Source organism: Oryzias melastigma, linkage group LG11 (assembly GCF_002922805.2).
Source record: "Oryzias melastigma strain HK-1 linkage group LG11, ASM292280v2, whole genome shotgun sequence".
Lineage (NCBI taxonomy): Eukaryota > Metazoa > Chordata > Actinopteri > Beloniformes > Adrianichthyidae > Oryzias > Oryzias melastigma.
In genome coordinates this window covers 12167980-12183358 of record NC_050522.1, presented here as the reverse complement: position 1 = coordinate 12183358, position 15379 = coordinate 12167980, and the positions used below count along the sequence as shown (strand labels likewise).

General features: G+C 39.1%; 1 protein-coding gene across 1 annotated transcript in view; it reads right to left on the bottom strand.

The window, feature by feature from the left end:
• Positions 1–2201: 2201 nt before the first annotated feature.
• The window catches only part of grin2da (glutamate receptor, ionotropic, N-methyl D-aspartate 2D, a), a 247266-nt gene continuing 234088 nt past the window's right edge, over positions 2202–15379 (bottom strand). The window contains exon 19 of the mRNA XM_024298168.2: positions 2202–12021. Coding sequence (XP_024153936.1) covers positions 8878–12021 — 3144 coding nt within the window. The 3' untranslated portion in view covers positions 2202–8877. The remainder of the gene's footprint in view (positions 12022–15379) is intronic.

The following is a 15379-nucleotide window of genomic DNA, read 5'->3' as shown; positions in this document are numbered from 1 at the left end:
AGAAAATGTGTTTTAAAAATAGAAGTGGTGCAACAGTGATAGCTTTTAGGTCAATGCAAAGAGTAACAAAACATGAAAATATAAAGATGTGCAACAAAACTAAACTTAGCTCTAAATGATTCCACTAAAAAGTTTTTGATGAGGTTTGGCAACTTCATGTCTCTGATTGGATCAACTGAACTGAACTGTTTAAATGGGCCATGAAAAACTTTATCCAATTATAACAAAAGTTAACAAGCACCACACAATCGACTGGAACATTTTATTATGACATGTGTAGAAGTATCTAAAATACTGGGAAAAACTCTCTTTTTACACAAATAAAGCTGTGACAGAGTCTAGGACCTTGACCTTGACCCTAGGATCTTGACCTGAAGGAAATTTTGATTCAAAAAAGTCTGATCAGATCAGAGTATACCAACTGGTATGTTTACATTGCACATTTTTATTCTGATCAGGAATTTATTCCAATTACTTGCATCCATGTAAAGGCAGTTTTCGTCTCACCTTGAACAAGGCCATGTTCAGCATGCTAAGTAAAACCTTTCTTTTTGGCAGCCAATCATCAGCCAGTACTTGATTTTATACTAACTGCTGTATTTGTTGGAGAACTGTCTGAAACATTGCAGCTGAAGACCGTCATGTTCCATCTGGCCCAAATAAGGCTGCCATTCATGGCCCACGACCTGCTTTGTCTTGGCTGCCATTTGATTTGGCGGCTGCAGGTGGACCCCGGTCCACAGGGCTCACTGGTCTACACGTTTCCCATGTCAGCCCATCATCAAACTCTTCATTGGTGTCTGGTAATAATAGTCAATAGAAGTGCGTTTGAGCAGATTGAAAACGTCCAGTACAGCAACCCTGAAGACCAGAGTTAGGCTAAATTTAGACTGGGTCAAACATGGTAAGATTAAAGCCAATTCACGTTTGGAAAACTGCTGCTGGATTCCAGCCAAATTATGCAGTCATTGGAGCCAAGCCTTATAACTACCTGGATCACATCTGACTGACTCATAATATCACTATGGCACTATGATAAAGAACTATGGAAAATGGTGAATAATTAGGGTACAATAAGACATCAAATTTCTTCTATAGTTAAACTTTCATCAATTTGTGCTGGAAGATTTGTAGATCACATTTAAAGGCTTATATTGTCTAAAATAATCACATAAAAGACAGTTCAAATAGAGCACAGTCATCCAAATAATGGAGATTCATTTTGCTCCACGGTATCTGTGTTACAATCCATAGACAGATGAAGCAGGTAGAATATTACTGCCCATTTGTCTTTACTTCTTATCTTAACTCTTGGGAACAGAAACCAGATGTGGAACAACTTAAGACGAGTTTTTGAAATGTATTAAAACACTTACAATGTTAACAATTCATCCAACAGTTACATTTTTTACTTTTCTATTATTACATATACATTTATTTAAAAAGAAATCCTAAAAAGTTTCAGTCATCGCTGGTATCTAACTCTTCTATTTTTTTTATTTAGTTTAAGTTAATATATATATATATATTGTTAATATATATATATATATATATATATATATATATATTCAGTGGTTTGAGAATTTCTCAATAATGGCTTGTTTATAAAATAACTGTGTTAAATTAAAAAAAGATACTTGGAATGAAAAATAATTTTAATCCTAGAGCAAGAATGAAGACAGAACATTTTATAACAAATGAATCTGCCAGGATTGCTGCTCGCTGCAAACAGAGGTCAAGACATTCAGAGGATAATGATTGGACTAATGGATTTACCAAACCGAATTAGTGAAAATATTGTCTATAACAATTGTAATGTTTCTGGTTAGGGGTTGTCTTGTGTCATGTGTATTAAAAGTCTGACAAATAATTGGAAAGATTTTGGGCTTTTAATGAGGATTGTGAACATTTTGTCTCCAGAATTTTCCCTTTTCTCAGAGCACATTTGAACATTGGTACCTACTGCACCACCTGCACCAAATTTTTTAGGTCTTCCACCTAAAATTTAATCAAACGAGAGTTTCTGACCTAAATCCTAAAGCCTTCCTTCATAAAAATAAAATTTTATTTGTTATTCTTTAACCAACAAGTCTTCTTGTTTCATTTGTTTTAAGCTTTTTAATTTAGTTTTGAACATGATTACCCATGCAGCCTCATTAAATTCAGCAAAAACAATAAATTAAAGAAAACACTTGCGGCAGTTCTTTATTAAAATCGTTTCTTTTATTTTTGTCCTGCCTAAAGTACAGCACAATATTGTCGTTGTCACCACTGTTTGGCAGATGTGGCTAAAGCGGGTGGTGGCAGCATCTTCCCACACCTGTGTGTCTGTGAGATGCTGACAATAAAGCACAGCAGAACCACCCTTTGTCTCGTACAGTTCAATACAGCAGTCGTAACACAAAGATTTAAGACAGTCCAGAAGAAAACGATGGACACCCTTCCACTGCAGGTTAAAACTGGACATGCCAGGGCTCAGAACCACTCAACAGGTTCAGTTCTAAAGGAGGTCATTTTGACGGTCCTGATTAGCTTTTCACAAGTGATTTCTGGAGTCAAATTAAATAGTGTTACAAAAAATAAGCACTTGTATGAAAACAATGCTGCATAAATGTCATGTAACTGTAAGGGTAAAAAATGTAACTGAAATTACAACTTAAATAAAATTTATGGCTATTTTCTTTTGAATGCATTACTTGTGAGAAAAAAGAGAGAAAATTGTCCTAAGTTACTAAACTTGACAAATGTCACAAAATGTACTTTTTTTTGACCGTCAACAAACCCTTCCCTTTGCATGAACCATTAATAAAATTTTTGTCAATTTGGTTGCAAATATAATAAAATAATAAAAGAAAATCGTAAACTATAAATTGCATGTACACTTTTCAAACAATAATAAGCCAAGATGTGGATTACCGGATTCATTTTGGTCAAATTTAAGTTAAAAGTTACTTAGTTTCTGCGTATAAAGCCAATCAAAAGCTGACTTTTATTCTTAAACCTAAGCTGTTAAAGCCTTTTTCAGAAAATTATATCCTTATTTTACACCCTTTTTATATCAACGTTTGGTTCCTTATGTTACCAACCTCAATTCGATGGTTCTGTTTTGTTGGGCTGAAACTTTTATCAACAAAAAGCAAAACTACATTCTTTAGAGTTTCTGAAATATTTTCAAAAGTTTGCAGGGGTCCTTAGTTTCCTTGTGTGAGTCATGGCTTTAATTTAATTTAATTTTTACACATTAAATCAATTCTCAGCTCAGATTCTCTTTTAAAAGGTCTTCACAGTTGTGGGACATGTCTCAAATCCGTCTTAAACTCTTCTCAATGTAGTTTCCCTGAGTCACAAATAAGGCTGTATGTTATTGGTCTGAAATCTCTTTGAAACTTAAAAATAACGTAAGAAAATTAAGGACAATTTTGACCTGCAGTCATATCTATCAGCAGTGTAAACACTGCTGTTACAATTTACAAAAGAAATAGCAATGGATTGGAGACAAGACTAAGAACTTGACATTCCTGACACGAGCGTTAGGCTAAAATACATCTCGTTGCTTCACATTTTTTTGCATTTCCCAAATACTGGTATCTAAAGGCAAAACAGTTTGAGACAATCACCCTGGCTCAGATTTGTTTTTTCATCATATGTTTAAAATTCTGGCAAAATGAAGGAGAAACCCAGTGACTCACGGGAGGAGACGAAGAGCAGTGCAAACTTCTCAAGACAACTTGGAAACTCAGAAATGGATCAGATATTTACAGCCTAGTACAGTAAATGTTAATCAACTTTGCAAGGGTGATAAGATCCTAAAAAAGGAAAAAAAAAGTGATGAATTTAAGAGAAAAATTGGAATCTGAAATTGCCGTAACTTGAATTTCATGTTAAGGTAATGAACAACCAATTAATGCAGCCTTTGAAAGTGTTACTTTTAGCAAACAGAAATAATAAATCTATCAACATAAAAAAATTAATAAATAAGAGCTTTCAACTATAAGAAAAAAATAATATTGCCTTTGAATTTCTTAACTACAAAAAAAATCTAATTTTTAACTTTCGCATGTTGTAAGCAAAAAAAAATGTTAGCTTGGCAAGAAATTTGTGAATTTTAGTAGATATTTGTCCTAAAGTGTTACTTGTTAAGTCATTTACTGCTGTACAATAAAGCTAATCTGAATATCTTTAAATACAAATATAAAATGTGATATTTCACTTGTATTGTTGACTCATTTACTTGCATATGACAAGTTGCTTATTTAGTTTATTGGCAAATGTATTTTCTGATTTATTACTGGTAAATTTTAAACTTTATCTACAACATATATATATATTTTGTATTTGTCATTTTGATCTGTAGTTCAGGAGTAATTTTTAAATGGCTAAAATTTATAGACTTTGCTGAACAAAACATTTAGGTGTTTTTCTCTAATTGGGATTATAATGGGAAGCCCTGGTTAGACCACTTTTAGCCTCAGTAGAGTCTGAACACACAAACAGGTTGGCCAAGACCAGAAGAGCCATGGTATTTAATATTTCAATCAGTTTGTAAAACACAACAAAAAAAGGGTCTTTCTTCTTTTCTTATGTTTTGACTTTAAGCACAGCTTGGTAGATGTATTACACAAAGATTCCCAATGTCACCACATGAACCTTAAAGGCTGGTTTGCTGTAGTAGCTGTGCAGGATTGAATCTAATCACAATAGAACCCCTAAAAGATGAAAAACATACCAAACAAGAGGGATAAATAAATGCAAAAATAATTCTGTGCTGCTCGCTACATTGCGTTACCAAGAGGTCACATGACTGCACACCAACATCCCACCTATAAATGTTTCCACTACATGTGTGAAGAGTCGTGGAAAAATCTGCTGTGTTACTAAAAGTCTTGTTGAGTAGCAAATCTGTAGCCCAAACCAAAAAATAAAAGGCCTCTCTGGGTAGACAGATACACGTCACCGGCGCTACAGTGACACGGTCAAAGCAAACCCCTCCCAGCTGTCACTATGTCAAATCCCTAGCTATAGTAGATAGCTAATGGAGGCGGATGGTCTTAAGTGAATAAGCAAAAACACAGTTACATACTGGTCTCTGTTATCACTTGGTATCGGGGAGGTGACACGAGAAGAGACACAGACAGAAAGGACATTTTCATTGAGATAATACTGTAAAATTTAGGCAAACTTATATATTTTAGTCCCAAAACATAGCATCATTGTTTTTTTTAATGAAATAAAATTATTCACAGACTTGAATATAAAAAACCTTTACAATTTTATACCAGCACAATGGAAAAACACGAGGAAAAACATGAAAAGGGCGAAAACTCGAATTCAATTCTTGTTGCTGACATTTTTTTACAGCTTTTAAATAATTTATTTAACATGTTTCTTTGTTTAGGTTAACTGGCTTTTGTAGTATTTTTTATACGAATAAAAAAAAAAAAAAAAACATGTCACATTACTCACTGATTGTAAAATGCTAATCATTGCACTTTCTCCGGATCTATTCATTGGAAAAAATCTAAATGTCAGTGAACATGATAGATTCATGAAACATTTTGCTCTTTATTTAAATGAAGAAAAAAATATGCTCTTAAATATCAACATCTTTTTCTACCCATCGCCACAAATATATACTGCATATATGAAATATATGTATATATATAGAGAGAGAGAAAGAGCTTTTTTCTAAAAGAAAATCAAACTGTACACAACAGATTTATGTTATAAACATAAGTTCTCTTTTGTTTTTCTTCGTTTGAAGGAAATTATGGCTCAGATGCAGTTCCAGGCAATCGACATGAGCTGACCGGACCTTTTGAGAAGCATGGCTCAGGCGGCTTTGATAAACAGCAACAATTCTGTGCCAACTCCTCTCCTCTTCTCAACAGACTCCAAACATCTCGCTTAATGGATATAAGGGGTAACTGCTGGTGACAGCCTGGTCAAGGATTTAAAAAGCAAAAGCTCTAGGTTACACATTTACAAGATGAGAAAGGCTTTTTTTGTTGTTCTTAAAATAAACACTTCAAAGAAGGCGCCACTGTGTTTTTCACACCCCCTCCATCTGCCAGATTTCAACACAGGTAGTCTTTTTGACATCAAAACGGCTCTGGCACTGAATGTATTTTTTTTCTGGACTGATGAAATTACATTTAAACCATGAAGAACTTTAGTCCTCACGTGTGACAGGAGCAGTTTATTCCCATGAACCTTTTCAAAATCCCCCTGCTTTGTGGAGAAACAAACCTTGGATGACAATATCTGTAATTTTTTTTTCCTTTTTTTTTTAAGAGTTTTGCTTCCAGTCCAGCTCAACAAACACTTTGAAACCCAAAGAGGTTTGCATCCGATAACCAACATCTGATCCACTTCCTGACTATGAACACATACAATGTTGAGGAAAAGTATATCAGATTTATTTTTACTTCAGTGAATATTTTTGATAGAAATGTTTTATGTTAAAAATAAAGTCAATATTACACTTAAATTCCAATATGGGAACCTATATTTTGGGTAAAAAGCTGTCCAAAACCATTGTTTTTTTGTGATTAAATTCCTCATTTACCACAATAAAGATGACATGTATCAGTCTGAAAGGGCTATGGAGAAATTTTTAAAACTTCAGGAGACCAATAGGTCACATAGTAGGCCATTAACTACAAATGCAGAAGATCTGAACATTGTAACTCATCCCAGGAGTTACCAAAATGACCCTAAGAACATATGAACTCCTCCAAGAGGGCATTAAAGAAGTAGAACAACATGGTCATAACTTCAAGACTCGGTTAGAGACTTTAGTACAAAAACTGATCTATTGGAGAGTTTAAAGAGAAAGACACTACTAAGAAAAACCAACATTTACCTTTGGCAAAAAATGAAAAGACAAAAAAAGATAAAATGTCTTGAAGTTGTAACTCCATCCGCGTTACATTTCTTGTCAGACTAAGAGTTTGAGAAAAAAGAACATCCAGCCAACATTCAAACACAGAGGTGGTAGTATCGGTCTTCCTTGCACCTTAAAAAATCTGCACAATTTCTTATAATGGGTGGGATCTTTATTTCGGTTCTTGCTTCTAAAAAAAAAGAATCTGATGGAAAATTCTCCATCAGTTCATGAGCTCAAGGTTAAGAGCACTTTGGATCAGCAGCACAACAAAGATCCAAACCCAGGAGAGCCCACTTTTTGAGAGGATCAAGAAGATCCACTGAGATTTTGTTCATGACCCTAAACAGTCATCAGTTCTAGAAAGTTTGGAATTCACACAGTTCTGCAAAGAAAAGGCGGACTAAAACATTTAACAAAAATAAGAAAAAAAATTCTATTGGAATTTACAAACATTTGGTTTAATTTGTTGCTGTTAAGAATGACAAAAGGTTAATTTAAGATACTGCCTGTCATGTTTGGACAGCTTTTTTTTCCCTTAGAATTGTTATGTTTTACTTACAGTGGGTATTTTTTTTGTCTAATATTAACTGTTTTCATCCAATAAATTAAATGTGCAAAAAACAACAGAAATACTTTTTCACAGCATTATAAGTTTCCGCAATTCAATTGTGTTCATCTTGACTTCCTGTGGTAGATGTTGCTGCAGAACTTGTGTTGCGGCTGGACCTTACATTCAAGCAGAGGGCACAGATGGCCTCTGTTTCCGTAGTTAGGTAGTTCAGGGAACATTTGATGTGCACCCAAGCTTGAGTAGTGTGGCACAGTGATTACATTAGATTTAATATATGTCTTAACATATAGAACACCATCAACAGCAACGACAACTATAACACAGAAGTAAAGTAATGGTCTCCAGGTGTAGAGCTTTAACATGAACAAAGGCTGAACCATGTATTGCTCAAGAACAACAGATGAACCCAAGAGCTGACATGTCCTTTGACTTGTATGTGGCTGCATGAGGACAATAACATATTTGGGATATGATGTAATACTCTGCAAGGCAAAAAGATTCACAGCTGCTGACGCTGTACAGGTTGATGGAGAGCTCGACTTAAGTTTAGCACTCAGCTTTTCAATAAGCCAGAAGAATTTCAGTCACAGCTGATTTACCCTGTTGTCAAGAATACAAACACAGAAAAGCACAGACACAGAAGAATCACATCAAAGAGAGGAGCCAGGAGGGCTGACTAGGAGACGAGATGAGAAGAAGATTGACGTGTGAAATGAGGAGGGAGGGGAGAAGAAAAAGACAGCGACAGACCAAAAAAAAAAAAGAGAGCGTAGAGAAGAGGTGAGATGGAGCAAAGAAGACGAGGAATACCAGAAGAACAGATGATTTTCACTCTACATCCCTTTTACACGTGGAATTGATGACACAATAGTGGTGCCCTTGGTGGGTGTCACAGTTCTGCGGGGGTGTAAACAGTTTGTTGCGGGAAAAGAAATGCACTGTGTTTAAAAGACATAAAATTATATTTCTCTGTTAAAGGCTTCTGAGAGCAGCAGGCGAATGGTACTATAAAGTTCCTGAGCCCTCAGCAAGCATAAAGGTTCCTCTTAATACAGTACTGCTCTCTGCAAGTCTTTCTCTTTTAATAGTCTCTTTACAGTTTCACTGTGTTTGATGTTTGATTTATTGGTTTGGTCAGTTGGAGTAAAAGTCAATGCTGCGGTTGTCGTCTTTCACATACTGATAAGAATATGAAGAAACAACAGTGAGCACTAGAGCATTCCGCTGACACACTCCACTGACTTTGTTTGGCTTTCTGGTTTGTTTGCTTGTTTGTGCAGAACATTATAAAAGGCTCAGTGCATAACAGTTCTTATTTGGCGTTGAAGCCACTTTGCCAGGGTGCTGCCAGGTTTATGATTCCTCAGGCTGGCATGAGCCTCGTTGGAGATCCACATGACTGTGGACCCTTTACTGTACGTCAGACTTCGCTCTCCACACTCGAGAACTGTGCTGAGTCCCTTCGTGAGCAAAGGCTCTTGGCTTTAAGGGGTAAATGAGGAGACTGAGGAAACCTCTGGGGCTGCGGGACGGAGCGCAGTCTCTGGTACTGCAACTTGGCACTTGCCGAAGCCATGGAGGAGGCATGTGGTGCTCCCGGTGCGGACGATACCACTGAGGGTGAGGAAACAGACGAGGACGAGGTTTGGGGAGGAACGTGGATTGAGTGAGATGAGGACGGGGGAGCTGGAAGGGCAGGGAGTGGGGGTGGTAAGTTTGGTATAAGAGACGAAGGTGGCGATGGTTGTATTCCTCGCTCGCGATCCCTGTCCACTCTCTGTGTCCTTTGCTGGATACTGAGGTTTGACTGGCTGCCAGTTTTGGAGGGATTATGGGATCGATCAGGTTTGGATGAGGACGAGGAATCATGTTTTGGCTTTAACGGACCACCAAAACTTTGACAGTGGCGGTACAGCTCTTCCTGGCTTCGTGATGCCGAACGCGCCCATTTTGAGGAGTGCGGGTGATGTCTGGGCGAATGGCACGATGAGCAAGTTGTGTGTCCTTTGCTTTTGTCCTTTGACTTGCGCTTACTCTTCTTCTCATCCTGTATATGGAGCTTATCCACGGACCAATATCGTCGAGGAGGAGGTGGCGTGAGGGGAGGCGGGGGCCAGTGTGAACCTGATCCCCAGCCCCTTTCTTCACCGCCACCTCCAACTGCACTTGAACTCCACCCACTTTCTGCTGTTCCCCACCTTTCTCCTCTCTCCAGGAACAGATCATCTCTGCTGTTGATGCTTCCTGTTTTGTCTCTTGAAGGATAAGTGCTGAAGAACCAACCTCCGCCTCCAATCCCCCCTACTGCCCTGCCTTCATGATCATCCCAGTACCTCTCAAATTTCCCAAATTCTCCTGAAGAGCCATCATCATCAGAATATATTCCAACCACCTTATCACGTTCTCGCTCTTCATCAGATGTAGTCCTTCCTCCTCTGTGTCTCTTCCCATGTTCTGTTTTCCTCATCTCTGTTTCTGATTCGTCTACCACATTCTCTGCTGCAGACTCCCACTCATGGAAGGACAACCCTTCCTTTGAGTGCAATTCAGCTCGGTCATTCCTTCCTAACAATGGCCTTCTCTCTCCTTCCATCCCCACAGCATCTCTGTCTGAACTTTTACTCTTCCGTCTTTTAGAAGAGGTGGGTAATAGCGGCAAAAAAGCAGATGGAGTTGCATCAGAAGAAGGGTTGCCCCCTCCCCAAAATTTCACAGATGTAGAAGGCTTACTACTTGAACTATGATAATGCTTACTGTTCCTTCTTCTGTGATGTCTCTCCTTTCCCTTGCTGTCTTCTCCATCATCACGCTCCTTTTCTTCTCTTTCTTTTCTTTCATTTTCACCTGGGATGTTCCATCCATAGCTTCTGATTGAGCTCTCACTCTTTTTCCGAAAAGACTGTCGTCTCAAAGATGGGTATGGTGGGAATTCTGGTGTCCCTGATTTGAGTTCTTCTCTTTTATCTGGCTCTCCTCCCTCCTGCTCAGACCTTTTCTGCTCCCTCTTTCTAGTCTTGTCCTCTTTTTTTCTTTTCTTTTTTGTTTTGCGTCGTTTTCGCTCTCTTTCTCTTTCCCTGTCTTCTCTCTTCTTTTTCTTTCGGCCCTTCTTCCTTCTCTTTCTCTCGCGCTCTCTTTCTTTGTGGTGCCTCTTCTCCTCCCTACTCACCTCCCCATCACCTCGGCTTGTTGAACTCCTCCTTCCTCTTTCTCTGTCAGCCCAAGAGGCCCACCACTCTTGAAGCTGGGCCAGCTGACTGCCAGTTCTGTCCCTGCCGTAATCCCTCTGAGGACGGGGCTTTCGTGGAGGGATCGGTGGAGGTGGGGGGCTGCATGGCAGTGAACGGGATGACATTCGACGGGAGCGAACCTTTTTCTTTGATCCCAGCAAGAGGCTGGATTCTTCTGTAAGGAAATCTGAGTCACCCTCATCATCTACTACAAAGTCGCGGTTCCCTGCCCGATAACGGAAACTCAAGGACGAGTTGTAGGAGCTGTCACTGGAGCAAGAAGAGGGGGAATTTGATCGAGAAAGTGATACTGAAGATGAAGAAGAAGATGAGGATGAAGAAGAGGAGGAGGAAGATGAGGCACTGGAGCAGGATGAGTAGAAACGGCACGGAGAGGAGGGAGTTGTTGGGGTATGAGTTGGAGATGACAGGGGAACTGGGAGAGGAGGAGGTGGAAGGGGGTGGCGTCCCCTTTTTCTACCTCCATCATTTGCCCCATATCTTCCACCTCCTCGCCTTCCTAAAGGAAGGATATTCTCATATAAGGGACCCCCTGAGCCTTTTCTTCTTGCCTGTGCAAGGCTTCCTCGTCTCCAGAAGGGAGGCCTTCTAGGCGAGGATGGCATTAGTGGAGGAGGCTTAGAAATTAAGTGCGCTTGACCTTGCTGCATCCCTTTAGGGGGCACGCGTGGCATCCCTAAGGCTTTAATGCCTCGAGGATTGGCTTTTGGAGTCTGCTGAAGGCCCCCAACCTGTTGGTCGGTGTTACTTCCAAGCCCTTCTGGATCTATAGGACCATAGTAACGCTTGTATTCATCTAGACTTGTATCACATGCTATCCCTGCTCCTCTTTGCATGCTCCAGGCCTGTCCCAGGTTCTGCTGGTACTGCTGTTTGGCCTGTAGGTCAGTGATTCCTCCTGCAATTCCTCCTATACCCACTCCCCCACTGTTGCCTCCACTCATGGCTTTCTCTTGCTTTGGTCTGTTCCAGCGATCCACCACAGCCAGTCTGCGGTCATGACGAGGCAAGAAGGTGGAGCAAGGCATGGGGCCCTCTAGTAAGGGACTATTCGAGGGACCCAATGCCACTGCAGAATGTCCCGTGGTGGGCGGTGAGCCAGGTAGCATGGTGGTATAGGTCTGCCCTGATGGCTGTTGATGATGTTTCTGCTGTTGTTGGACCATGGCAATGGCAGTTGTGTTGTTAACTGTGGCTGTGACAAGGTGCTGTTGCGGGGCAGTGGGCATGGTGGTCACAGTGTGGTATTGAGGCAAAGTGCTGGTACCCCCTCCTGGTGCTGTCTCATCCTCAAACTGGCAACAGCTGTACATGCCCTGGATGATAAGATAAAAGACTACAGTTAGACCAACCCATGACTTAATAGACTACTTTAAACTTTTACATTTTTTAATTTGCAATCACATAGTAGTACTGTGTGGATTGATCCAAGACATCGATAGTATAAATCTCAAATTGGTATCGGATCGATACTGACCCACAGATATTGATATTTTTACTCTTTTCTGGCTCTGCAAAAAGGACCCAGTCCTGTAAGATGTCAGCAGCAGATCTCGCAGTACATGGATGCATTGTTCACCCTATTTCTGCTCTATTGACATTCTGAGTTCTTTTTTTACAAGTAACTTTTCTCCTGCTTTTATTGTTCTATTTTTAGGCTAAGAAGTTACAAATGATCTATATTTCTATAAGTTTTTTTTTTTATTATTATTATTGGTAAACATTTTGATTTATTTTTGTATCATTACTTGTTTCTTTTGGTTTGTAGACTGTTTCACATTCAGTTCTTCACTTTTTATTTAATTTCAAAATGTTTGTATTTTAATAAACTATAAGGTTAGGAGATCAATGGTACAGAAAGAGTTGCACCACCTACTCAGGCCTTTTAACAGCTCAGGGAGTTAGTTGACCTTGCAAAGCAACTGAAATTTCCAGAAACAGTTGCCAGTACAACCTTGAGACAAGATATTCTGCTCATCTCAGAAACTTCTATGCAGGTTGTTCTCCTGGAGTTGACCGTTCCCTGGGAGGACCGGATCGATGAGGCAAATGAGAGGAACGGGGCAAAGTATGCGGACCTAGTGGAGGAGTGTTAGTTGGAGAGTAAGGTGTGAGCCCATTGAGGTGGGATGCAGGGGGTTCATAGGTCAGTCGCTTTGTAGGGCGTACAACATGCTGGGCATCCCTGAGGCCAGCAAGCGCGAGGCCATTAAGGTGGCTGTGGATTAGGAAGGGGGAACCGTGGATGGGTAGCGTTCCCTGGACACAAGCTGGACTTTGATCAACCCCAGCTGGGTCGCCTGGGTGAGAGTGTATGATGTTTGAAAGACCCGAAACACTCCATGACCCAGGTAACATCAATGATGATATGTCCAGGTTGCATCACAAGTTGATGTATGTGAAATATTTTTCATTTAATTGCTAATATTGCCCTAATTCTGTTTTTATGTTTATCAAACAATTTAAAAAAGGAAACTTAACAAAAAAAAAAAATTCACAGCAATTAAAAACTATTAAGGTTTTGAGTTTCATATGACATCCACCGCATTTACAAAAAATCAAAATATTGGCATCAATATCGGCGACCGGTATCGGATTGATACTCAACTGCGTAGTATTACCCGGCCCTATCACATACATTTTTGCCTTTTTTTAAATCAGCAATAAAAAGCTTGAATTTGTTGTTATTTATGAAGTGTGGTTAAGGAAATGGAAAAGTCTGAGACAGGATACTTCATGTAGACATAAATTATTTAGTCCTCGAACATTTTGCTACAGGAATCAAACAAAGACTCATATTTTCTATAGCCTCAAATGAATACACAAATAACTCCCAACTGAATATGTCTATGTTCTTACCACATGCTGGGTAATCACTGTCAACTGTTTTTCTTTTTTTGGCATTTGTAATATTTATCACAGAAAAACAGGATCCTTAAAGATTAAGACAGTCCAAATCTTGGATTGCCAAAACTGTGCGAGTACATTTTTTTTAGAACTGCCAGTTACCTTTTTTTTGTTGGGAAAATTAGTCAAAACCCAATTTAAGACACCCCTTCTCTTTTGCGACCTTCAACAGCCCCTCATGGACTGTTTCCAGGCCAACAAAAAGATTTTAGAAAATCCCTGTTGTTAGGCACAAACATAGCATATGCTGGCCCCTTAGGGGATGAAACCTCTAATCTTTACACTCTCACCCAACCTGCTCTCCTTTTTCATCATCCTATAGAAATTACAAGTACCTGGTTTACTCTAAGCACTAAGCTGCCCAGATTTTAGCACTCAGTGGTCAAAAACACCACCACCTTTCCTGCCCTTTCCTTCAAACATACCTTTCTTCCATCCATTAGGACACAGTGGGGGGGCTGGACTTGTAACCATGCTCTGCTGGAAGTTGCCTCCCTCCAACAGCCTGACAACTGTTTGTTGTTTACCGTTCCATAGAAGTCACTGTGCCGGTTACCCTATATGAGGTTGTTATTTACAAGCCAGTTGGGTCATTTTCATGTCAAATTTGCTTTAGTCCCACCTCTTTAAAGACTATATTTTTTTTATTGTGCAAAAATACACAGACATCTGTTTGAACAAACCTTTAAGCTTGGACATTCCTGAACTTCTTGCAATGTGAATCTTAAACAGGTTTCCACTTTCTCAACTCGCAAAGCTAGAAACTGCTTGAATCTCATTTTTCATACAACTTTCACACAAATATTCTCTCTGTCCTTCTACATTTTATATGATTACTTCTTTAAGGCTGGTCTACGCTTGTCCATTTGAGGCGTGTCTCTGTTCTATTGCATTGACGCAAAAAATACAACTTTCATTAATCAATTGGGATATTTACTTCACCTCCGTCATGTCTGTGTCTCACGTCTGTCACCCTACAAAACAATGCAAGCTTTACGCAGGAGTTCTATTTCCAGTCTTTCAACGCATCAATTTCGTTGTAAAAAGCCAGAAAATCAGGAAATCTGAGTGGATTTCAAAATAAAAAGTTTAATTGTACTTTCAAAATAAAACTTCATATTTTATATTCATGGTGGCATGCTCACGCAATTACACAGGTTAACACTGCAGATGTCATGGAGGATGACAGTTTAATTTGAAAGTACAAAAACATAACATTATTTTAGACAAAAAAAACAAGCACTTTACAAGGTCTCTGTGAGGAAGGAGAGGACACGGGGCCTGAATGCTAAAGCTTTAGATCAGGGGTCCCCAACCTTTTTCTTGTGAGCGCTACATAACTGTTTTCTTCTCTGATAAAGGGGCTGGGGTCAGTTTGTAGACTAACAGAGAAAGTGTAAAAATCACAGCCTAAAAGTAAACATTTATGCTTTTCCAGATAACCAAATTTTAAATTACTAAGAAATGCGTAAACGGATCAAAATACCTCCTTGGGGTTCTTTAAAGTGAGGAATGATCAGTATAATACACTTAAAAGCTCAAAAAGTTGTTTTTTCATGGTATGGCCCCTTTAAGACATCCTAACTGGCAGACAGACCCATCCCCACTCGAAGGGGCACATACTCAGGACTTCTTACTTTTGGGAAAATTACATGATTCAAAACTGGGTTTAACCAAGTTTCTTTCAATTGATTGTGTTTTTAAATAATAGTTTGTGTCCTTCAGTTTTAGCATGCAGTCAGAGTTTGATCTATACTGAATATTCCC